Source organism: Hypomesus nipponensis, chromosome 18, assembly GCF_054491055.1.
Source record: "Hypomesus nipponensis isolate SF chromosome 18, ASM5449105v1, whole genome shotgun sequence".
Classification (NCBI taxonomy): domain Eukaryota; kingdom Metazoa; phylum Chordata; class Actinopteri; order Osmeriformes; family Osmeridae; genus Hypomesus; species Hypomesus nipponensis.
Genome location: NC_140378.1, coordinates 15117721 through 15143860, shown reverse-complemented (window position 1 = coordinate 15143860; position 26140 = coordinate 15117721). Strand labels below are relative to the sequence as shown.

The 26140-nt window shown below is 45.9% G+C and overlaps 2 protein-coding genes across 3 annotated transcripts; both read right to left on the bottom strand.

Annotated features, from left to right (window-relative positions):
* Positions 1-6172: 6172 nt before the first annotated feature.
* On the bottom strand, positions 6173-21008 carry cry3a (cryptochrome circadian regulator 3a). 2 transcript variants are annotated; one of them, XM_084679010.1, is made up of 15 exons: positions 20848-21008; positions 19187-19351; positions 14837-14945; positions 14377-14519; positions 14024-14208; positions 13450-13538; positions 13153-13293; positions 12705-13016; positions 12392-12543; positions 9354-9556; positions 9132-9227; positions 8928-9047; positions 8750-8830; positions 8516-8640; positions 6173-8339 (listed from the first exon to the last, which is right to left on the bottom strand). In XM_084679010.1, the coding sequence occupies exons 2-15, from the start codon at positions 19342-19344 to the stop codon at positions 8331-8333; spliced, it is 1923 nt and encodes a 640-aa protein (XP_084535136.1). In that variant the 5' UTR covers positions 19345-19351; positions 20848-21008; the 3' UTR covers positions 6173-8330. The 2 variants fall into 2 exon arrangements, with proteins under 2 accessions (XP_084535136.1, XP_084535135.1); XM_084679009.1 differs by having other exon boundaries at positions 20853-21008.
* Positions 21009-23339: 2331 nt separating this feature from the next.
* On the bottom strand, positions 23340-25532 carry LOC146252346 (ras-related protein Rab-29-like). Its single transcript, XM_084681195.1, has 5 exons — positions 25277-25532; positions 24908-24979; positions 24354-24535; positions 24156-24277; positions 23340-23925 (listed from the first exon to the last, which is right to left on the bottom strand). The coding sequence occupies exons 1-5, from the start codon at positions 25404-25406 to the stop codon at positions 23811-23813; spliced, it is 621 nt and encodes a 206-aa protein (XP_084537321.1). The 5' UTR covers positions 25407-25532; the 3' UTR covers positions 23340-23810.
* Between the last annotated feature and the right edge of the window lie 608 nt (positions 25533-26140).

Below are 26140 nucleotides of genomic sequence, written 5' to 3'. Positions count from 1 at the left end.
AATCAAACACAGTACTAATAAAACTATATGAATTAAATTACTGCTCTGAAGACAAACAATATTTATCTCACTTCCCTCCTGTGGGAATTATCTTCATCATAGTCCTCATCATAAACTCAGCCTTTTTCCTTCAGGGAACAACATAGTAGTTCATTCAGCAAACTCTAGAGACTGTGATGTGTAGAAGATAAACAATTCAGTCCACACATTTGCATATGCTTTTCCAAATAATTCCTGGAGAATTCCCTAGGTGTCTGAGGATTTGGGATCAAAGCAGAGAGGATTCCTCAGGAAGGGGGAGAGGAGAGGGTGGATCAGGCCGATGTTAACCCTTAGCAGGGCCACTTATTTCCCTAGGGGCATTCTTCATTAGGCATCCTACTCACTGATCTCTGCTCCCTTCAGCTCATCATTGAGGAAATAGGGAGAGACAACAACCGAATCAAATCAATGAGACACCCTCCTGACATTCTGTCTCGAGCGTTTGACATGTTTCTCCATGTGTTCTGTCCTTGGAGTCAGGGAAGGAAAGCTGTCAGACGTCAAATGAACTAACTGGCCAGGGGATTGGTTGACCTGTTGACTGGAGTCAAAGCGTGGTGTGATCCATGCTTTCTGTTGCAGCCTGGAGCCTCATTGAAATGCCTAACAGTCCACAAGTGACTAATCACCACAGAGGCATATCTGATACAGTTAACTCCCAAACATTTACATGACTATAAACGAACACTGAATAGAAATGACAGTGCCACCCTGTGACACGGATACGTAATCCTGTAGCCTAAACCAGACAGTCTCTGTGGTCCATCTCCTCTTCCCTCAAAGGTTTTTTCTGTGCAACAATGATCCACAAAAATGTCCAGTTTAAAAAGACTTGTGCTTGTTTTGTTGTTTCGCAGAATCCCGTTCTTTTTTTTTTTAGGAGACTCGCTCACCTCCTTCTCCCTATCTCCTTCTCTCTTAAAATCCAGTTTAATTTGCACGCATGGAAACAGGAGGAATCAGAGGCAGGGGCAGGCACGCGGAGGGCTGGCAGCAGGCAGGCTTGGAAACAAGCAAAACATGCCAGGGGTCTAGTAGCATCCCTCCTAGAAAGAGCCGCCAGGCTGGGCTGTCTCTGGCTCCTTCCCAAGCAGCGGTGTCTCTCTTTGGGCTGGGCTGCAGACGAGTGTTCCCTTCCTCCTCCTTCTCCCCCTCCTCTCTGAGAAGCTAGGGTAGCTTCCCACGTTCTGGTTCGGTTTCTCAGCTTGGCCGCCACCACAAAACAACAGCAGCTTAGCTGGCTGTGTTAACCAGCATTAGTTAGCAGTAATTGCCTGCGGCAGAAGGTGGTCGTTGCTAGCAGCAGCTTCAGCTAAAAGTGCTCTCCTGGTTCAGCACCACCGGGTAGCTTCCCTCCGCAGCCCCTCGGCAGTGAATGCAGAGATTCACACAGCAGCATCAGCAGCAAAGCAATTGCCACTATTCATCCTCTCTCTCTCTCTCTCTCTCTCTCTCTCTCTCTCTCTCTCTCTCTCTCTCTTTACTGTGGGCAACAGATCTCTCCTCCTACTCAGCCCCCTCCTCCCACCTTTTCTCCATTTGTCGCTACCCCTCCCACTCCTCCTCCTCCCCCTCTTTGAAATGTTCTCTCTCTCTCTCTTTCCTCTCTCCCCCTCCCCCTCTCTCTCACCTGGGCAGTGTTAGATGAGATTGTCTGAATGGAAGAGATCATGAAACTGTTTGGACAGGAGGAGAGAAGTAGCATGAGAGTGTGTCTGAGTGTGTGTGTCTGAGTGTGTGTGTCTGAGTGTGTGTGTCTGAGTCTGTGTGTCTGAGTCTGTGTGTCTGAATGTGTGTGTGTCTGAGTGTGTACCTGTGAGTGTGTATCTGTGAGTGTGAGAAAGAAAAGATAAATAGGAAAATAGAGTTATCAATCAGTTTAGAACAGTATCTGCTGTGATGGTCTAAGATGAGGTAAGGAGAAAAGCATTTCTATTTTCTGATGAGAATGAATTACTGCAGCTTATCACTGAGAAGCAGAGCACTTGATGGTTAGTGTGGGTGGGTGTGTGCATGAACCTGTCTATATGCATAACTCATACGATACATTAGATTGGATGGAAATGGAATATTACAGATAAGAACCTACATTTTCTCCTTTAATCCACACTGTACGTGGAGGCTTATCTCAGAGTGTTGAGAGGTAAATGATGTTCCTCAGGTCAAGACACAGAAACCATCCATCCTGTACATTTGACATTCTCTCTGCTTCTTCCCCTTCCCCCCTCTGGTGCATTGGTGTGTGTGTGTGTGTGTGTGTGTGTGTGTGTGTGTGCCGTGCTATGGTCCATAGTGAGCAGTTAATCACCAACAGAGCAATTATAGTGTCTGTAAGCCAGGAGGAATGTCCCTGCACTGTCACCTTTCTGTCACGCTCTGTACACTGTTGACACACATACACATGCACACGCATCCTGACACAAGTGTGCTCACACACAGGCAAGCATGAAAGACGGTACCTACAGGATCTCACAGAACACCCACCACTCACATTCCAGTTCCATGCCGTGTGTGTGTGTGTGTCCAAAAGCCGTTCTGCTGATTGGCAGGGAGAACGTTTGGACAGATTTCTCCCAGTCTGCCTTGGGACAGTCAGGAAGTAGTAGCATGAACAGTTTAATAGTCCTGCAGAGCCCCTTCATCTCACAATGCTTCTCGAAACCCCAGGGAACCAATCAGAGGTTAGAACTCCCCGACAGCGTTCACTCAGACACTTACACACCCGCACACTCACACACTTACACACACACACACCACACATGAGAGGTCAGGTGGCCGGGGGTGACCGGCAGTGATGCTGTGTCAGAGAGGCGGCCAGATGACAGGCCTGAAAGCTGCAGAGAGACATCTGACGAGCAATTACAGACTGAACCAGGGCTCTCCCTACAGGGGGGATGGGGGTGGAGGGGGGGGGGGGCACAGGGGGGGGACAGAAGGGGACTAGGTGGAGCAGCAGAGAGGCAAAACTAAATCCATTATGAGATTAAACATCAAAATGATTTTGTTTCTGTCAATTAAAAAGAGGAGTAAATCCACATACACTGGGCTAGTTTAGTCTGTCCGTCCATGTGGTCCTTCCTTCTGTAGTTCCTCTCCCAGTTTTTCTATTTCTTTCTTTACTTCCCTCTCTCCCTGTGGTCCCTTTAGTAGAGCTGCTGTGGGGAGCAGAATGGATGTCGGACTAAATCTTCTTAATTGTGGTCTTAGGGAAAGACAAATGCCCCGATGAGATCAAAGCTCAGAGAAACATGACTTTATCTGGAGGGAAAAAGAGAGGGAGAGGGAGAGAGAGAGGGAGAGGGAGTCTCTCCCCTGAATGAAAGAGAATGAGAACGGAAGCAGAAACGGAACAAGAACGAGGAACAGGAGCCAAGAAAATAATGAGGGGAAGAGAGTAGAATGAGAATGAAAGGGGGAGAAGGAGGAGAGGAGATGTGGGAGGTGATTAGAGGAGGAGCTGCAGGAGGAGATGTGGGAGGTGATTAGAGGAGGAGCTGCAGGAGGAGATGTGGGAGGTGATTAGAGGAGGAGCTGCAGGAGGAGATGTCACCTGTATTGAGTGTTTGAGCAGCAGCAGTGTTTATGAGCAGAGCCACCGTCCCCACAATGTGCTCCGATCAATAACATCATGGCCTCAGGGGCTTGTCTGATCAATATCATCACCAACAGGACCATCCCCTCCTCTCTCCACCAGTTTGTCAACTCCAGGGACCTCGGCACAAGGGGACCTAAACACAGGAATCAATGCAGGGTTGAATCTATTCAAATTCAATAAACTCGACCCAATAAAACGGTGCATTGTTTCACGTGTGTGTGCAGACTGGTTCTATTCTCTAATAAGAATTCAGTTGGTCTGTTGGATGCAACAAGGGAATACACATTACAGTAGACCCGATCCCCGGCTTTAAATCCATATTTATAATACTAGGTTAAACTTCTATAATTGTAAAGTAAATAAAGACAGTGTTAACCTTGCATCAGCTGCAGGTCCCTGCAACCTGTGCACACATCTACACATCAGACTGGGTAAGGGGGGGCTGGGGGGGGGAGGTGGCTGGGGAGGGGCCTGGGGAGGGGGAGGGGCCTGGGGAATGAAGGAATGAAAGATATAGAGGAGCTACAGGAGAAAGGATGGGGGAAGGAGAGAGGGATGGGGGAGGGAGAATTGAGGTATGGGGGAGGGAGAATTGAGGTATGGGGGAGGGAGAATTGAGGTATGGGGGAGGGAGAATTGAGGTATGGGGGAGGGAGAATTGAGGTATGGGGTATGAAGCCTCAATGAAAGAGAGGCGGGAGAGTGGAGGGGGATGGGGGAGGGATGGGGGAGGGATGGGGGAGGGATGGGGGAGGGATGGGGGAGGGCTGGGGGAGGGATGGGGGAGGGATGGGGGAGGGCTGGGGGAGGGATGGGGGAGGGCTGGGGGAGGGATGGGGGAGGGATGGGGGAGGGATGGGGGAGGGATGGGGGAGGGATGGGGGAGGGATGGGGGAGGGCTGGGGGAGGGATGGGGGAGGGATGGGGGAGGGATGGGGGAGGGATGGGGGAGGGCTGGGGGAGGGCTGGGGGAGGGATGGGGGAGGGATGGGGGAGGGATGGGGGAGGGATGACATAGGTGAATAAAACAGGCATTGTGATTCAACAGACTGATACGTTTGGTGAAATGAAAGGGAGATGAAGGGAGGGAAAAAACAGAGAGTACAGATGGAGGGAGAGAGGGGGGTGACATTGTGGTTAGTGATAAGGTGGACATCTAGCTGGGGAGCGCTATCTCATGTCCAGAGGTGGTCCCTGCATCATCATATTCACTGTCCTTTGTGGAAGAAATTGCGATTTCCTGTGTGCTTACATTATTCACTAATCAATAGAACTAGTCATTGGATACTAGTTAGTATGTTCTCATGTAAGCTTGCTATTAATAAGAATAGACTATGTCTATGTGTGAGGGTTAATAGATGTTCGATATCAGGAGAAAGTACTGGCTAAATGTTCCTTGTCATGACTACAAGGAGAGCTCCAACTATGATCTCTCTAGTCTGAGTGGTCATGTGTTGGGAGCTGTAAATCTCTTTCTCTGAGACTGTTGTAACGTCATTACTGCCTGACTGTCACTATCTATGTTTACATTCTTGTGCCCTATAAAAGATGGTCCTCTGTCCTTCAGAGCGGAGAGAGACTTGATTGAGTCCTAAGACTGGGGTTGTGTTGTCATTTATTGTCAGAGGTCTGGTTTTCTCTCCCAATCTGCAGATTGATAAATACTTATTAAAATCCAGAACTCAACTGAACTTAGTCACTCCGTTTGTGAAGAGACGGACAAAACACTTTCTTCATCACCTTCCTCATGCAAGTGTTCTATTTAGCTAGCTAGCCAGACAGTGCTAGTAATCCAAGCAAGTGTACTGGATCAAAGCCAGGAGAGTGTCACAGTTAGCTGGGGCTGAGGTGACACCAAACCCTCATCCTCCCTCAAGCGTACAGCTGAATTCACGTGGTGTCTTTCTGAGGCAGCATCAGGGAGCATCGCTCTTGGCTGACATGTTCTGTATGAGTCTTCAAGTTACAGTCAAGGGCTTCTTAATGGACTAGCTGCTGGAAGATTAGTGCCAAGCTCATCATTTCTTGCTTTGACAAGAGCTCACTCTAATGAGGGGAAGGAGGAGAAAGTCATCAGTTGTATGCAGGTTTCAGTTACCAAGGCTGGAAGGAGTAAAGACTCACCTCACTCCCCTCGCCCTGTCAGAGAGATGGCTCTTGACCAGCAGGAGCCTCAGCACCTCAAAGATAAGGTGATTTATGTAGAACCTGGGGTCTCATTAAGCTTTCATTTACTTGACCAATTTAATGTTCAGGTTGTTTTCAAACTATTAGAACTCTTGCGTGTCTCAGTCTGAAGCTGCTTGTGGACTCTTGACTGTACCTCTGGGTGAGAACCTTGAGGGTTTAGTATGGGCGTATGTGAAGCCCTCTGTGACATGCTTGCGTGTAAAAAGGGCTATACAAATACATTTGATTTGAGTCAGGGTTTTCCCCCTTCATTTCATTGATCAGGATGTGCCTTTTCACCACAATCCCTCCATATCTTCTATTTCAACAGATGAAAACAAACCACAAAAAAGTTACAATAAAAAGTAGTTGAAACCTATTTTATTTGACTGTCAAGGCTGATTACGCACAATAAAACTTTTCACAGAATGACTGCAAAATACATCGTTTCCTGCTTCATGTTCATTTGACAGAAAACAAAGAACATAAGACAAAGAAAGATCTTCGGCTTTTCTTTTGTTTTCACATGAAAAAATATGTACATTTCATCGTAACCAACAAGATCACACCACCAAAACACAAAAAAAAATGTTTTCATAATGATCTTAGTTCTCTCTCCCTAGTCTTCCTAGCCCGTGGTCACTAGCAGTACCACACAGTTGTCCCCGGACAAGAGAGAGCTAAGAGGATCACCACACCTTTCCTGGCACTCTCTGATATTTGATGGTTAAAGGATCAACTCCAAACATCTCAGCTGTTTCTGCAGGGACAGATGGATATCATCTGGTCTCAGAGCTAGGACATGGGACTTGGCTCCTGACACACTAGTGAGTCTACTTCCTACCTTTACATACAGAAGGAGGAATGTTGGGTTCTGTTCAAACATTGATGGCATCTTGCCTTAAGGTTTGATGTTGACTGTACTTCCTGCTTCCTGTTTCCTATAATCCTGTTTGGGATTATTTTTGGTTTTCATAAGAAATCGTAAATATTTTTTTACAAGTGTGACAGACATGTTCCTGCTCTGTACAGTCAGATTGTGGGGTGGATAAAAACTTCAAATCAAACTGCCAAGGGTCCTTTCGGCAAGCCTATTTTTGGTTGAAACCAAACATATCAAAAGTCCACAATTCCAGTCATTTTCCTTCGTGCTGACCACAAAAAAAAGTATAAAAAATAAATAGAAAATGAAATCCCCATAGGAATGCAGAGGTGAAGTCTGGCTGAAAACAGAATACGTGGTTGTGACTGTCCCCTAGTGGTGGAGGGTCTCTACAGCGCTGGTTAGTTGCTGTTATGCCACTACCTGACATGTAATGCCAGAACAAGACTCATATCATTCATAACTCTACTGACTAGCTTTATCCAAACACCTGCATACACACTGCAACACAGATGTTGAGCACCTGATCTTATGTAGCTGCCTTCTCTATCCATGTTAGTATGGTGCAGTATTTATTGTACACAGACAGACAGGCCATCCCAAGGAAAACTCCTCTGGTGTCCTATTCTAATATAACAATGTTTATATCGTGTACTACAACTCTCACACTATAAAAAAAAATAGACCGTATGTATAAACTGTGTGGTTCTATACACAAGTGTGTATTCCAATCAACAATCTGGCAGGGATTTCTATCTATAAAACGTCCTTGGTTGGATTTCTCAACCTGTAGTTGTTACTCAATTGTTGTAAATTGTTAGTCAATTTGGAGTTGAATGATATTATGGCATTCTACAGGCTGTAATATTCAGAACCAGTGAATGACAACTACCTTCCACTCCCAGTTGCTAGGGGCCAATCACAAAGTAGTATAACTTTGAGCATACCTTAGATGACTTCACAGTTAAGCATAAGTAAACTAACACCACGTGCTGGTAGTGTACTATAGCAAAAGGGGATTTTTACAAATGTGTATGCTGGTGTACAGTGATCATCTGCCATGCTAGTACAAAATGTGGAATGTTTGAGCAAATATACGTCACAATCTTGTTCAACTGGCACAGATCAAATTATTTTGAAATAATACTTTCAATCCAAATATTTTCCCACGATAAGTGTTACAATAATATGTAAAATGTGCTCCATTTGGTTATTTAACAGAAGCCAATTTTTGTTTGCCTTGTCTAATAATGCTGGCACAGGTTTTTAAGGTGTCACCTTGCTGGTGCTTGTTACCTCCAGATGTGCTTCATCCTAAACATGGTGCCTGGCTGTAGTAGGAACAGTATTAGACCTGAGGACAGAGGTTCCTCTGAGGACAGGCAGAACTGCTGATGAGGCAGGCACTGCTAACTACCTCTACGTCTCTTCAAAGTTCTCAAACTAGATTTATTTCACCACTGATTCCCAGCGAAAAAAAAAAAAAAAAAAAAATTTTGGATGGATTTTGAGGCAATATCGTTTTGAACTCTGCGTGGGTGAGGAAAACCCAGTAACTTCTGTCCCCTGATAATGTAGGCCTTCCATCGAGTCAGTTCAGTGTAGACTCAATCATGATATTGTGGGTGGTCTCCAACTTCACTATGTCTTCTGGATAAAAATTGAGAAAGAAAAGAGAGAGATAATCACAACGGCCCTTCTGGCAAACAGGACCAGAGTCAACATCAAACTGTTAAAAGTCACAAAGTCATAGAGAGGTCATATCAATACATGTTGTGGCCTTTATATGATATGTGAGTACGCTTGACCCTCGACCCCAGTCTGACCTCTGTGCTCTGTCGTTGGATCTTGAGGAGAGAGCAGGAGTCATCGTCCTCCTCCCTGAGGGAGTCACGCAGCGACTCGCGTCCCCGCTTTCCTGTCACGCTGCCTCCCGCGTGCAGCAGGTGGCCTGGAGAACGACAGCACGCACGTTAGAACATCCACGGTTTAGAGGATCGAGGCGGAGATGATGAAGTGTGTTTGTGTGAGGGGGTGCGTGCAGGGCCTGCCTCAGCTACCTGGGTGTTGAGGCATAGCAAACTCGTGGTAGAGTGTGCTGCTGGGCACAGCCAAGCTGGGGTCTGCCACTGACTGGTAACCTGGAGACAAAGTCAACTTCAGGTTATCACCAGCTGAACATTAAAGTACAGATTCCTGAGTCTTATAAGGCTGAAACAGTCGCAGTTCATGACCTACCATGCTGCTGCTGCTGCTGTTGAACACCGCGTGGCCCCGGCTGGTCCTCGCTGTGAAAGTTGAGCAGGGTGCTCCCGCTGCCGTTACCGGTGACAACCGGACTCCCGGACACAAGGGGCACTGGAGAGAGGACACGGCACCTTTAGATCACATGAACCTGGGTGTTTAACCCAGGGTAGGTTGGGGAGGTTGAGGCTAACTCACCGTGTGGTGTGTTGGAGGCAGACGGCTGTTCTCCAGGAGAGTAGGCCATCATGCCTCTATGGCCGTTCCCATTGGAGGGCACAGACGCCAGCAGGCCTGACGTGCAGGAGAGAGGTTGCTGTCAGTAACATCATATCATCCGTGCCAATCCGTGTTAACTAGCCCATACCTAGTCTTGTAACTATCCATAACCAGTCCTCTACCATGTTAACTAGCGCGTACTTAGTCCCCGGTAGCGTGACAGCTGCTGGTAGATCTGCTTCATCCTCTCGATGTTGAGGCGGCTGGCCTCTGCATGGTTGACCATGGGTTTGGGGTAATCCACACCGATAATGCACTTGGCAGCCGTCTGCACGGATTCCGGAGCGTTCCAGGGGTCGTAGATGTACTTGGCAGGGAGCCCTCGGAGGACAGGGAGGTAGCGTCTGGAAGGGAGAGATTAAAACGGCAGAGTTCTTTCATTACTATGCAGAAGGTTCCAGACTCTATGGTAGTGCATGAGAGTGGCTTTGGGACAATTTTGTGAAGTTATTTATTTTTCATGTTTGTGTGTCCTTGCTTAATCCTCTTCAAATGTCTAAGATGTTTTTGTATGTGCAGGGATGTAGATCCATATGAATCCCATGTTAGATCCACCTAAACGTCTATATCAGATCTATGAGGGGGCATGACAGAGGGAGCATAAGAAGGTACAACTTTCTAGAATGGAAAGCAGCCCTGGAGGAAGGAGAACAGTCATTCACACACCAGGTACATGCTGCTGGTACAAGGTTACAAAAGGCTAGATAAAGCTCTATTTTATAACATTAAAATTCATATTTGCACCCACTGTGCAAACATTTTACATTCTCCTAACTGTTTTTATTCTGTTCAATACTAGAAATGATATGTTCCTAGGAGGAACATGTAAGAGATGCATGATAAGTGTTACAGCTGACGACACAGTAAACTTGTTCTAGCAACAAAAGCAAATATGATATCACAGTTAATAAGTACAGGTAACTAGATTTTGTTTTACTAAAACTAAACTACAACTAGGAAAGAAACAGGCAATTGGTAAGTAATCCAATGGCACTGCTATCTTATAGCTTCTACACATGCACATTTGAAACATCTAATACATACTAGTTACAGAACAGTACCACAAAATGAACTACCATCTGTATACTACAGTATGCCCATTCAACTGACACCTAAAATAAAGTATCTCATCCTGAAGTAAGTAAACCTCTGTAGCCCTATCAACAAGCACAGAACCCATAAGCAGACCCATTAACACAACCTATGAAAACCACTGACATAAGTAGACCTATGAACACCTTAAGTAGACCTATGAACACCGTAAGTAGACCTATGAACACCGTAAGTAGACCAATGAACACCTTAAGTAGACCAATGAACACCTTAAGTAGACCCATGAACACCATAAGTAGACCTATGAACACCTTAAGTAGACTAATGAACACCTTAAGTAGACCAATGAACACCATAAGTAGACCAATGAACACCTTGAGTAGACCAATGAACACCTTGAGTAGACCTATGAACACCTTAAGTAGACCAATGAACACCTTAAGTAGACCAATTAACCCCTTAAGTAGACTTATGAACACCATAAGTAGACCAATGAACACCATGTACACCTTTGTAGGCACTTAAAAGACGCTACACCAACGTAGACCTATGAAGACAAAATATAGGCCTATGAAACCTAAGAACTCTCCAGGACACTCGGAGAGCAGCTGTGGAGGTAGACGAAGGTCTCTATGGAGTTTGATGTCTGAGGGGTGCAGGAGCCCTGGAGGACTGCTGGTTGGAGGGGTTTCCTTGGTGCTTGTTGTACAAGGTTGAGGCCACCTACCTACTCGGTCGGACCTTACCAGGGCTCGCCAGGCCTCAGCAGAGCAGGGGGGGGTGGATGGAACAGCCCAGAGACCACATGACAGACGGACGCCCCGAGGCGTCCTGCCTGAGCCCGGCGCTACGGAGATTCCTACTATAAACGCGTTAGAAAATCAGAGGCAGTGACCCTCCCTCCCTCCCACGCCCCTCCCTCCCACGCCCCTCCCTCCCACCTGGCCCCTGGTCAGACCAAAGCAACACTCTGGGATGAGTAAGAGGTTCAGGTCCCCTCCCTGCCCCTCCGACTGCCATCGCTCGCTTTTGAGACGACAGTGATCCCAAGCCAAGGCAGAGAAACTTGCTAACTGCAGTGTTCAGCACAGCCCTGTGGTCTCTGTCTGCCTGGTGGGCCCCTTGTTCCCCACATGGGGACCACAGCCCTTCCACCAGGGAGATCGGGGACCACGTCTCCTCACAGACGTTTTGCAAACTGGTTTCACAGTTAACAAGCTTCCAAGTGCCTTGGCTGAGAATGGCTTTCGTCTTAAAAGCAGACAACAACAATATACAAAGGGGAGAGGGACGGCTGAACTTTTCACCCACTCCCAATGAACGGCAAACATACAGATAAAATAGGGACAGGACAAAAACAAAGCCGCCTTGACAACGGAAAAAGAGACAGCAGGCGCAATATTTCTGAGAGAGAGAGAGAGAGAGAGAGAGAGAGAGAGAGAGAGAGAGAGAGAGAGAGAGAGAGAGAGAGAGAGAGAGAGAGAGAGAGAGAGAGAGAGAGAGAGAGAGAGAGAGAGAGAGAGAGAGAGAGAGAGAGAGAGGTATCAAGCTAGAAAGTACACACTCATTCACTAGAATGGTGAGACAGAAATACACGGATACAAACACACGCACACAGGAGAAGTGTGCCTTCACCCTTTCAGTACATCCGACTGAAAAGAGAGCGACAGAGTGTGAGAGAGGAAGACAGACAGACTGATGGGACTGAAGCAGCACTTACCCAGAGGGTCTCTCTTCCCCTCTCAAGGCACATCTGGTTTCCTGATGGTGGAAGAGGGTGTCCCTAACCATGACCCCTCCCTCCCACCCTCCCCAGTCTAGGTACTCTGATCTCCAAACCCCACCTGCGAGTCACACTCCACTGACAGTGGCTCTTCTGTGACTGCTAGCCGTCTAATTCCATTTATGAATTGATGTCATGGTTTTATGAGGTCTTATGTAAATTCCTATAAAGTATACTGGGAGACCTGCTTATCCTCTCGGTCAAAGTATCCTACCCTGACAATGTGGACTGGCCGACATGCCCTCCCTGTGCTGGGCCTGGAAGGAGCAGGAGCTCTCTTCTCCATAGTTAGACAGCGATGTGGAGGGGGACCAACTCAGGCCTGCCAGGGACAGGGACCCACCTGATGAAGTCCCCGTTGGGGTCTGTGCGCCGGCCGAAGCCCACGGGGCAGTAGCAGTGGAAGAACTGCTGGAAGAAGGAGCTGCAGGAGAGCCACATCCAGCTGCCTGCGTTCACGCTCCAGTCTGCATCCAGCAGCAGCTCCTCAAACACCTGCAGCGTCAGACAGGACAGCTCCATGGTCAGCTGGCCAACAGTACGCTTCCGTAGAGGTCTGCACCAGCTCCCATCTTTGGTGACCCTCTAGCACCCTTTACACTCCAACCCCCCCCCCCCTTCCCTTTCCAATACACTCCTCTCTCCCCCTCCTCTACCTTCATGCCCTCCTCCCAGCTGATCCAGAGGTCTCCGCGGGTCAGGAAGCAGGCCACGGCGTGCCGGGCCAGGTGGTGGATCCAGCCCTCCTGCCTCAGCTGGGTCATGATGGCGTCGATCCAGGGGAAGCCCGTCTTGGCCTCCGCCCACTTGGCCAGGGCCTCGGGGTTGCGGTCCCACGGGATGCGGACACAAATGGGGTTGCTCTCCATCTTGTCGAAGCGGGGGTTGTTGGTGGCGGTCGTGTAGAAGAACTCCCGCCATAGCAGCTGGCCGTACAGGGAGAGGGGCGGGGAACTGTTCTTCTTCACCTGGGGGGGGGGGGGTATCAGCAAAACACATTAGCACATTACAAGTCTCTGATGTAACCAACTAGACTGAAATGCCATTTCCCATTTGTGTAGGAAAAATGAATTTAGGTCCATGGACTGAGGTCTGAGTTCTGACCTTGCGGTAGAGGTCGGTGAGTTTGAAGTAGAAGAGTCGACAGGAGAGGCAGCCGAAGCGCAGGTAGGGGCTGAGGCCTGTGGGGCTGGCCAGCAGGGAGTTGGCATTCATCCTGGGGCGTTCAAAGTTGGCCACCCATGCCTAGGGGGAGAGAGAGGGGAGTCAGGGGGAGAGCGGCTGGGAGAATAGGGCTTGGACTGAAATGTCAACTAACCCTGGTCCCACTGGTTGAGAGAGAGTGAGTAGTATATGCATTTCCCTTCATGGTGGTTCTCGTGTCTCAGGGACAGTTCTCACCTTTCTCTCTAGGTGGCGCTCTATTCTGGTCAGAGCCTCTGTCTCACCTCCCGGCCACACGGCTGTAGGCAAGCCTTCAGTATCGAAGCCTGGGGAGGACAGTTCCGCTTAACGCCACATCCATGTTCAACTAAGATAATCAGTTTACAGTTTCTCATTGAGATGTTCTCTAAGAATCCGAGTGTCTCCGCGTGAGCTTCTCTGCGTCTGTCACTCATCAGTTTGTGTGCCAGGTACTGTACTGATCTGGGGTCAGCCATGGCTATTTCCAGGACTCCAGACTTCAGCAGACAGAAATAGCCTGATCTTTGGCTCCAGCTCAACCATGACTGGACCTGCTGTCAGTCTACTCTATGAAGGGACCTCCAGGTGTCCAGCTAAGATGGTTATACAGGGCTGAACTGTTCTCAAGCACCTCCAGCTCATTGACAAATGGCTGCCTGGTTGACCTTTTCACTTGACTGTTTGACCAGTGCCAAAGCCCAGCCTGCCTGACTGGTGCTCTGGTTGGCTAGGTAACCATTTAACCAGACAGACTGGTGTGCTGACGAGGTTCATCTTTAACCAGACCCACCTAGTTCCTCCAGGGAAGGAACCCCGTACTTGTCCCCATGGTCCTCAGACACAGGCGTGACGCAGCACCCCATCAGGCTGCTGGAGATGGTGTCCACCGGCATCTCAGGGGGGTCCAGCCGGCTGACCAGAGTCTGGAAACGCTTGTAGGTCAGAGGGGGCTGGCCACCATTCAGATCGATCACCCTAGGGGGCGGGTGGAGGGGGGCGGGTGGAGGGGGGCAGGAGAGACAGAGGCAGGTGTAAGAATCTGCAGTGCTGAAAGGCATAACGTGTATTAAAAGGCGTGGGGACGTTTAGGCAGAAGAGTGAGAGGAACACACGTGCGAGGTGTGTGTAGAGGGTGTGACCTACTTGTCCAGATCGTAGAGGGTGTGGGAGGTCTTGACGATGACCTCCACTCCAGCCTCCTTGGCCAGCTTCTTGATGGCCGCATCCCGCTCCTTCCCAAAGGGCTCAGAGTCGTACTCAAACGTCAGCCGTGAGATCTTCCACTCCTGGAGAGGAAGTGGGAGAGGATGTTGGCAGTACTACTTTAGAGTAACCATTCGGAAAAAGGACACTCATTGATGATTAAAGACAATTATGCTCTATGGCAGGGGTGTTCAATCCTGGTTCTCAGGGTCCACTGTCCTGTGTGTTTGACATGTTTCCCTGCTCCAGCACACTTGATTCACATGAATGGTTGTTGTCAAGCTTACACATACAGGAGAGTGGACCCCCCGAGGACCATGGTTGAACATCCCTGCTCTATGGAGAACAGAGATTGGTTCTAATCTGATGACCAGCAGGTGTGACCCCACTGTCCTGTCACCTTGAAGAGGCGAGGAAACACATTGGCAGGCTGGCCTCGTATGACGAAGAGGCGGGAGTTAAGTTTCCTCAGGCTGGCATCCAGATCCTCCAGGCACTGCAGCAGGAACCTGATAGGATTGAGAGGAAGATACAGTCAAACAGACGGATAGCAAACCGGTGAACGACAGGTTGTTAGTGGAGAGAGTCAGTAAGTCATTAAGACCGGAGGTGATCAGCAAGGATGGACCGAGGCAGAGAGAGTCAGACGAGGGGCAGTCACTGAGTCAGAGTCAGACCAAGGTATACAGTATAATGACACACTCTTAGCTTTCTGCTGTTCAATAGTGTCTGCCTATTATCCGATATATCTAAAGTTATATCTAAAGATCCAACCTCTTTCATTCATATTTAAAACACTGTCGTACATTTCAATCTAAATTTCACCACAACTAATGAGGCTGAATGTGTTTGGGAGTAGTGTAGTATAGACTGTTTGTTCAGCAAGTCATTTAATGACATCATAGCCTCCTCTTATTTCATCAAGTGATCAGCACCAACACTGTAACTGCAAGACCATACATCTCCTCAAAAGGTCCCTATTCTACCATGGACCCACACGGCTCTGGGAAAATACACTCTGGTATGGTTGAGTAGGCCTACATGAATGAAAGCATGTCCTTCAACCTGAAAACATATGTATGTAGGCAGTGAACGACCGTTGGAATTATTCATCATTCTGAGTTCCACTCAATGGTAATGACGCCATGAGTCAGTGGGTTGTCCACAGTGCAGGGTTCTGCCAATCAGTATTTTCCAATGTGAAAGGTCACGTCTGACGCACAGTTCCATTAGTCTTTCCTTCCAACCACCTCACCTCACCAACACACATGGAATCTGTCCTGCATGTTCACCAGAGCCCCGCAGACTGTCGAGTTAGGGAGATGATCCAGCAAGGCTACAATCACGAAGGTCATGTTGTGCTACTGTAGCTGGTTGACACCAGTTATCATTCACAGAGACTTTCCTTTTTCTGGTTCACATTTGTACCCACTCTTGGAGATAAATGTAAGATACCCTGAACCATCCCTGACCTCAAATTGAATGAGCGGTGTTGTTTTTTTTGAGCTATGGAGGGAAAATGTCACACTTCACAGTTATCAATGGGTTCTCATGAAACACTGTTCTATTTGTCAAGTCTCTCTGGACTGGCTGGGTCACCGCAGTAGCTATTACACACTACAGACTCTCTACCATCAAAATCATTTTCCTCTCCATCTATGGGGTGATACATCTTTGTATTTTCTGGTCAAATGGTCAAAACTTCAGACAACAAAAGGAATTTCATTCAATCAACTTCCAAATGTCTTCCTGGGTTGCAGTTTGAGCCTAGCAACTGGGAACATCATCAGCTAAGGTCAGGGGAGGAGGGGTGAGTGCTCTGGTTTAGCATGCCTGCCTGCCTGTCTGTCTGTCTGTCTGTCTGCCTGTCTGCCTGCCTGTCCATCTGCTCCCCAACACCAAAGCCCAGATTAACAGCAGCCAGTCAAGTTGCAACTGCTCCAAATCTCTGGTTAGTCAACACATTCATAGATTTGCCAAACCACACAACCACATGTGGATAACAGATTCTGCGTAACATTTATCAGTAACATTGTCTCATGCTCACATTGTAAAAAAAAAAAACTTTTTAACTTGATTTCAAATAACAGACTTGTTTTACAATTTTTTCATTGTACAGTTGCAATCAAAAAGTTGCATTGCTGGTGTGAAACCCTGGGTGGGTGTTTGTGAGAGTCTCGTGACATACAGTGTGTGAGAGTTTGTGTTAATTTGTGAAACAAAGTGAAGAAGTAGGCTATGTCAATTTTTGGGTCTGTGTGCATGTGCCGGAATGACGCTTTGCGCGCGCATGATAACACAAGAGTCAGTGCGTGTGAGTGTGTTGTGGGGTAAAAGACACCCCATGGTGTTGTGGGGTAAAAGACACCCCATGGTGTTGTGGGGTAAAAGACACCCCATGGTGTTGTGGGGTAAAAGACACCCCATGGTGTTGTGGGGTAAAAGACACCCCATGGTGTTGTGGGGTAAAAGACACCCCATGGTGTTGTGGGGTAAAAGACACCCCATGGTGTTGTGGGGTAAAAGACACCCCATGGTGTTGTGGGGTAAAAGACACCCCATGGTGTTGTGGGGTAAAAGACACCCCATGGTGTTGTGGGGTAAAAGACACCCCATGGTGTTGTGGGGTAAAAGACACCCCATGGTGTTGCCCGTGTACTGCGGCCTGCTGCTTGATGATACGTCAGCCTTTATATAAGCAGCATGGCCTAGTTCTCAGAGCGCAGGCGCTAACGCTGTGTGGAGCAAAGGAGAGGGCCAAATTAGCCCAGTAACCTCATTCCTGCTCCCTCAACAAACCCAGTTAGGACTCTGGACTGGAAGCAGACTGGAGCAGGACCTTCATCACAAAACCCTGCCAGTGTTTAAGTCATTTAAGGTTAACTTTCTTATAAAACAGGTCTATAACTTGCCCTTTTATGAAACAAACTAAATTGCCTTATGTTATTTATCTTATTTACACAATGGCATGTAATTTCTCTCTCTACATGGTCGGGCGACCATGTTCCCCCACGCCCACCGCCACCTCCCCCCCCCAAAGAAAAACATTTACATAGTTATAAGTCATAGCAAATCTCTCCAACTTCCTGGTTCTCCATGTCAGAGTAGGCCAAGCTGCGTGAGCAGGCGTCCACAAAACTGGGTCATCACCATGACAACCAATGACTCAAATTTCATATGCCAGCCTACTAACCTACATTCTTTCCATGTAGCAATTTCTTGTTTGTTTTTGACCAGACCTAAAAGTTCTTTAGGTCTTCTAATGCTGGTACACACCACAGGATCATCGGGCCGATTTCCCCCCTCTGACAATCCTAGGTAATGTCCTGATTGTCTTGATGGTTCTACAGATGATTTATCAGATGTTCCCTTGGTGTGAGGTGTGTTAAGAGTGACCGAACCTGCTCAGAAGAACGTCAGAGCCGCCCCGATCGCAAATCGTAAATATTCAACATGTTGAATGGCAATTGGTTTTGGCACGGCTGGGAATATTCAACATGTTGAATATTTACAATCAGAAATCCTGATGTGTGGGGGGAGTTAAGTCTAGGATTTTTTTTGTCCTCATGTTTGTGGTCTCTCACATTTTGAAAATCTTATAAGATTTAAAAAATATTTTAGTGTGTACCCAGTATTAGTCACAAGGCATAAGGTATGCCTAAACATAACCACAGAATTGCATTGAAAGTCACCTTTGAATCTTTCAAACTGGAACTTAACCTCAACTAATTTTCTGGTTACAAAATCAGGGTTTAGGAAGTTCGGCAATTGAACTGTAGGTACACCTGACAGCCATCAGAAGTTCCAGCCTAGCTCCTCCATCTTACATTTAGTCATTTAGTCATTTAGCAGACGCTCTTATCCAGAGCGACTTACAATAAGTACAGGGACATTCCCCCGAAGCAAGTAGGGTGAAGTGCCTTGCCCAAGGACACAATGTAATTTGGCCAGCTGGGAACTGAACCAGCAACCTTCTGACTAATAGCCCGATTCCCTAACCGCTCAGCCATCTGACTCCCGCTCTTAACACTAAGCTGATGTTCGTTCAACAAGATCTCTACCCAAGGATTAGTCAGCATGCCCAGGTGTCCCACCAGGTGACAAATGTCATGTTTGGCTATTTAAGGAGTCAGATGTGAGGAACAGGAGCAAATGTGAAACCCGGGCTGATAACAGCAGGAGCTGGAGTGACCTTATCTTCTATGTTACACAACTCACTCTATAACAACCTAGTTTGCAGCAATGCCTCTTGGAAAACATCTTTGTCTGAAGAATGAGTGGAGAAGAGAAATCACTTTTGCTTCCAATGTGCGCTGGCAGATTGATTTAAACGACGCGCCCTGGGCGCTCTTTTGTGACGTGGGTGATTACGTTACTGTTGATCATCTGTCCATCATCGTATAAAGCCCGCCCTGGCAATTTCATTGGTACGCCCAGATTCTGGTTTTCTGTAGTTGTTCCCCAATACGAGACCCTCCAGACCCAACTTCCCGACCACATTTTTTTGTGGGTGGGGTGAAGTTGGGCTGGCAGCCAGGCTAATTGGGTTGACCATGTACACATGTCCCTAACATAGACACTAATCTGTTGCACAGGTATTAGCATGAGCTAATTGACTACACTGCACCACGAGAGGATGGATATAGATAAGGGCTTTACCTTGAATTGGACCCCACGTGATCTGCACAGCACAACTCCAAATCACAACTGAACTATTTATATCGATAAAGACAACCTCCGCTTCACTCACCTCCAGCGGTTGACCCCCAAGTTGGAGGAGCCGGCAAACCAAGGATCCAGGAAGTAAACACAGCGCACAGTGCCAGCCCCCCGGATGGCCTCCTGCAGCGCAGGGTTGTCATGCAGACGGAGGCCCTTCCGGAACCAGTGGATGGAATTAGGGGCCATCAAATGGCTGATGAGGGGGCAGAGGCAATTGGTTTGGAGACAGACAAAGGAGAGGAAATAATGAATCACAGTAATCATAAACTCTTCCAGTATTTATAACTTTTAAATTTTGTTTTAATGGATATATTTCAATGTTTAATGACAGAGAACCAGTTTTTATAACATGTTAATGGCTCAAGTACATACATTTGATCATTTTAGTGTCGGTCCAAAGCAATTATATTTGTGTATGATTTAGATTCTTGCTTACAAGAATGGACCAGGCCTACCCTTTCACAAAAAACATGGCTCCAGACCCTTTTCAGCCCACTGAGCATCCTCTACACAGACTGCAGGCCAACACTATGACTACATGGCTTTCTGGTCTATAGTAGTCATCTGGGTGACTAAATGGTAGCTTTTTGGTGGTGCGGGTGGCTAAGTGGCGTTTATGAGAGGTTGTTAGTCGCATGCGTGAGTCAAAGCCCCCTGGCGACCCACTGAACGCAGGAGGCAAGTGAAGAAGCAACACTGACAAGTGAAGCAGTGGCGAAATTCTTACATTCAGATTCTCTTTACAACCACTAGAGGGAATGCGTTAACAATGAATGAAGAGGAAAGAGGGATGCTATGTAAACATAAAACTCACAGGGATTGTAATGTTGTATGTAAAAGCACAGTGTAATTAGCCAATACATTAAAATGCGATGCATTGACAGCACATACAATGCCGTTTCATTGGGAGAATATGGTGCGGAGAAAACGTCCATCTTGCTCAGTAATCCAGTTTAATAAGTGTGATTTAAGCATGATTTCTAAGTGTGATTTAGCCTATGAGAAGTTAAGTATTTTACACGTTTAGGGACGAATCTACTGTGTATGTGTAAGAAAATTACCTAAACTCAACTTCATGGCTTTATGACAGAATAACCTTCCCTGACCAGAAAGTAGGCTAGCTACTTCATAAAAATTATCCACCTACATTGAGTTAGTGTCACGCATTCGCTACAGTGGAGGCTTTAAAAGACAACGTACATACTTAAAAGACTATACAACCAGGCTATATTGCACTACAAATGTGATTCACAAATGATTTAGCTGTAAGTGTCGGAGAATAGCTAGCCTACTGTTTCCAAAAAACAATTCTACGTAGAATTCTACGATGAGGTCTTCTCACCTTGTCTAAAAACCATGACCTACTGTTGAGGTTGCCAACTGTCTGGGCTATGCTACATGTAAACACGTAGGCTTTAGGGTATTGAAAGAAATCAGGTCAATGAGCTAAGGTAGAAATTATCATGTTATGACTGTTTTGACAAGTTGCATATAAAACAATCGATAGGGTATACAAATACAGTGGTCACATTTTTTTTCATCTAAATGAGACTTGAAAAGTTAGTGAATAATGAGCATTCTGAAGACTGAAATTAGATCACCGGATCATTGGTTATGCAACCTCAGTCAACTAAATGGATCTTCTCTTTTCTAACCCCAAAAGCTATATGTGAATACAACGCATATTACCTTACCGTTGAAGTGGTCCCCAGATGTGATTACTATGTCAACCTCAAAGAAAAAAACATTTCTTTCCCTAGTTTTGCCTTGTGGATCTTGGGCTGTGGAGTTGGTTAATGCAGTTTTCACAGATCCCCGGCACGGCAGTCTGGTTTCATAAGAGTAGTCCCCACTGCGCATGCTCGGTACTCTTTATCCCACTTGCAGTGCCCAAGAATGAGAAGCGTTGTGCCTGCGACGGGCTCAGCAATTGGCTGGACAGAATCACGTGTGAAGTCCCGACTCACGTTGAGACAGCATGGACGGAGCCTGTTTAATTATACATTCTCTGCTCCTACCTTGGACTGGATTTTAACAGGATGTAGGAGGGGTGATGTTTTCAACGGAAGCGCTATATTTAACAAAATTTCACAATAGTTCCAATTTACTAGCCGTTAACTGGTTCTTAATTGTCCTGATGGCAAACTTCATTTTGGCTGCAGATGTTAATATGTCCATTCCAGCCTTCTTCAGCATTAGGATACATACACCTTAGTACCCTTTTATTTTTAGCCAATTGCCTTTTACAATGGTACTGTTTAATCAGTGTGTGAGGCAACCCAACCTGCATAGTTTGTCACAAGTAGAGCTAACTAATATATACAAAGTTAAGGGACGTATACCGAAGTAAGCTGTACTGAAGTTGTTGGCCATAAGGGCATCCAAAATGCCAACCACACTCATACTCGAGGGCATAGCCAACTGTATTTTTTCCTGTGCATAAGGCCACTTGATTAATGTAGGATGTGATAGGCAGTTACAGACAAGGACATTTGAACATATTTAAATGATCAGTATTTTGATATCCTACTGATACATCATTCTGTGTGACGACATCATTCTGTGTGACGAAATAGAGATGATTAATAGACCCTCAGAGGAAGTGAAGGGTGATTCTCTCACACACCCACCCTCTTTCTCTATCCAATCCACCCACTCTGTCACACACTCTCTCCCATTCTGTGCTCTCAATTTAGCTTCATCTTCCCAATCGCTACACCCCTTCCCCCTTCTCTTCCTGTGTCTCAGTGGCCTGTAGAGCAACAGATGGGACTATAGAAGTGTGTGGGAGGAACAGAGAGAGAAGCATTTTGCACCAACGATGGGCATGCTGCTTTCGTCATTTCCTCAAGCAAGCACAACACAACCAGACCTTCAGCTTCTCTGTCTCCCTAGTGCCTTTTATGGTTATTTAGTCCAGAAGACATTTGCACCCCGATATATTGTGCAAAACAGCTACTTCTGGACAAGCCCATGCTGTTCATGTACTGTATTACAAGAACACCCTATAATACCACCACCACCACCAACAATAAGATGTTTTACTCATACTGAGGGTATTTGTCTGGTTTTGTGGCACAGGGTTTATATACAATTATAATATGGGTTAAGGTATATACATTAGCTTGTACTGAACATGTTGTGACAATTGTTGTGCCGGCTGGAGCCGTATCACAACAATATGGCTCCACATCCTCCCTCGTCTACTTCCAGCTCATTTGGCATCTTTCTCTACACAGAAGGCAAGACTACATGACATGAGTCTCTGCACTGACTTCTGCTTTACTACAATAATTATTGTAACTTGAGACAGGTTTCATTCATGTGAAAGAGTTAAATTCATGTTCATCTGTAAATTAATTTGAACTGTTTTTGAGTTCATACAATGATTACAATTGTAAAAAATAAAATAATAAATACAAATGGGTTTACAATATACCACCTAAGATAATGTTGGGTTACAGCTTTAGTGGTGTATATGTAAAACATTTTTGTATTTAGAGTAAAAGTTTTTTAATTCGGGCATTGTGGGTCAGAAAGAGTAAAATGGATGCAGAAGACGGACTCACAGGCCAACATTCGTAATCTATACTCATCTTGTTCTACGTACATTTCCCAGTGAGATACCACACTCAACAGAGATCTGTGATTGATACTGTACATGGATTTGCGCACAATCATCTTAAGGACACCCACTTTCACACACAGGCCTTGGTGCTGTCACTCACACAGCCATATCTAAAACATCCCAGAAGCTGTGGAAACACTTTTTAGATTCACATGTAAGCAGGCCTGTCAGGCTGACAGCTCCGTCAGGACCACATGAAGCACTGTGCGTCTCGCTGATTCATAGAAACTCAGACAGACAGCCCACAAACACTCCCTACCCAACGCCCCTAAGCGGTTAACACGCATGGTGTTTCTCCTGCACTGCCAAGCTGTGCACGTTTGCAGCTTCTTGTAGTGATACATTGACAGAAGGTAGGGAAGACACTCATCTAATGGTGGGCAGGGGGCAGGTCTCCAGGACTAAGAGGATTGCCCTCGGCTTGAAGGTGAATATAGAAAGCATTATTCATCAAGATTCATCATCCCAACATCATCTACGAGCCTGATTTAACATTCAATGTCAATCAGATTTGATGGTAAAATAAGAAGATTGACGTATCAGTTTATTCACGTTGGGTTTTTTAATCATTTACTTTCTCATCACAGTATATACAGTACATGATGTGGATAGGATAGATTACCTAATGAAACTGGGAGAGTTTGTTTTAACCTCAAACTGGCAATCAATAAAATAATATAAAACACAATAAAATCATTATAATACAATACAAATCAAGACTTTACAATACAATATATTATAACAGGAACCCAAAACACAACAAACAACACGTTAGCACCACGTGTTAGCAGCTAAGGCACTAAACCGGCTACTTAATCTAGATTGAAGACAGTGACAACTGCCTTGATTACAGTTGCCTTGAGAATGACAAATAAGAATATGTTGATCAACACCATTATTTTTATAATTATTAGTGATTCATTATTAACAACCATATTATTATTGGATATGGTCCTTATCCTGGGTTTGCTCATCACTAATCTCAACAACGCTTTATCCGATCAAGTATGGATACAAGCATGGATTAGCAGCATCCTCTTTCCCTGGCTGGGGCAGAATCTTGTTGAAGGTTGACCACCTTTTGTGGACGATGAGGATTCACTGCATTCGCAGACCTCAACATATTCTCCACTAGAAACCTGGAAAAGAATATAAGTTTATTTGAGTACACCGACACTGGCTGCTGTCTATTTGCTGAAAAGGTAAAAGGCCATTTAGATAAATCAGCTGCAGTCAATTGTTAATTGTCTACCACCTTTAGGAAGAAAACAGTTGAATGTATAATTGTATCCATATATTATATATTATATAGATGAATACAGTGGCAGCCATCTTTTAGCTGTGTGCTTGGTGTAGACATTACGATGACCTGAGGGGCTCCTGGATGTTCCTGTTGTCCTTGACAGATGTTTCCATCCAGCCAATGAAGCCGTTGGCCTCACTGAACTCTTTTATTTTCTCAGATGACACGCATCCCATGCCCAGGTCACACTGAAACAACAAAGTACTTTTGTAAGTATGCATGTGTATGGATTGTGTGTGTGTGTGTGCCATCTATGCTGCGTACCTTGTTGGCCACCAATATGCAAGGAATGGGGTCTCCATTGGGCAACATCGCCTTAGTGTCAACATCTTGTTTCCACTGCCGGGCATGGAGGAAGCTGGAAGGTTCAGTCATGTCAAACATCACCACACACCCTGAGGCTCCTTTGTAGTACACCCTGGTCATGGAGATGAAACTCTCCTGGCCTGAGTAAAATGCACACCATAGGCACCAAACATGTATCACAAACACACACACATATGGACATGCACATGTATACTCTAAGAATGTTGTTATATTATTTCAGGTACATAGATTTGTTTTCAAATGTGGGTGGGAATGCCGTTATAAACAATTTTCTTAATAAAAAGTGTGTGGTGGTGGTTGTGGTAGTGAAGGGGAGTGGGCGGGGGGGGGGGGGGGGGGGGCGTTTTAGTGGGAGAGAAAAGTAGGCTACATTAATACCAACACAGAACATATGTTTACAATCTGTGAATGCGTATTGCTTTTCGTATTTGTCGGTTTCATGGAGGTGGAATAACAACTGAAGAGCATGCGTTGAAAATCCAGTACCCTACCTGCAATGTCCCACAAATGCAGTCGGACTGTTTCCGTGTCAGACCACTGAAGCACCTTTACAGCGAAATCAACTGTAACATGGAAAAGTGACATTTAGCGAGGGTGACCAGACGTCCTCTTTTACCCAGACATGTCCTCTTTTCTGGTCACCCTAATTTAGCCTAGGCTATACTTTAGTATCTTAGGTAGGCTAATTGTTATGTGGTTTATGTTAAGGACTATACAACAGCGTTTCCGATTACAATATTACAGCACAATGAAAAAAAGTAAAACGAAAGTAAAACGAACTATAGTAGGTTGTTAAGCTACATAAATACAACCTAAAGCCAGACACTGTTAACATATGTTAACAGGCTCCTGCATCTTACCTCCGACTGTCATTTTGTATGGCTGTTTATAGTTGAAATTGCCATTCACGTAACGTTTGACATATGACGATTTACCAACATTCTTGTCACCTACTATGAGTACTTTATGCGTGTGCTCTTGACAATGCATAACCGACTAACCACTGTCTGACACTGACTGAATGCAAAAGAATGAACTACAACTCAGGCGCACTTCCCATTGATTCTTTCTATGAATGTGATTCCGAGGTGACAGGTCACAGATTGCAGTGATTATCTACCCTGTGGCGGATAGGCCTACTTCACTTGCGGACCTTGCTTTATGAGACATTGTAAGACTTGTGGCACCATCTTTTATTATTTTTCACTGAATGTGGCGACTTTTTGCCGTGCAACGTTCCTTCCTTGACCACAGAAACCGTTTGAACCAGCCTACTGTATTCTGATCCTTGAACTTCTACTGTAGCTACTTTCTACATGTAGCCTACAATTTACATTTCGCTTTAGATAAAAGCTGTTTCTGCTAAATGAAAATGTAATACAAGCAAATGCGGATCTAGTGATCTAGTTGCAGATCCAACCATGCTAGTTAGAACTAAGCCTATTGTGAATCTGAGTGACATCGGAGAGGAAGATGGTCTGTTGAAACAGCCTGATTATCGACTTTAAAAGTCAACTGAACAAGTCTAGGCCAGTGACTTTTTTCCTTGACGTTATTTATCACGTCATAAGAAATCCATACGTCTGTGAATGTTGAATTGTTTCCTAGTTTCATGCCTACGAATGCAAATCATCGTTTTTTCATTCATAAGTTGCTCATATAATGTCCAGAAATTGTCAAACGTGGACAGATAGGCCTTCTGAACGCTAGATGGCAGCACACCT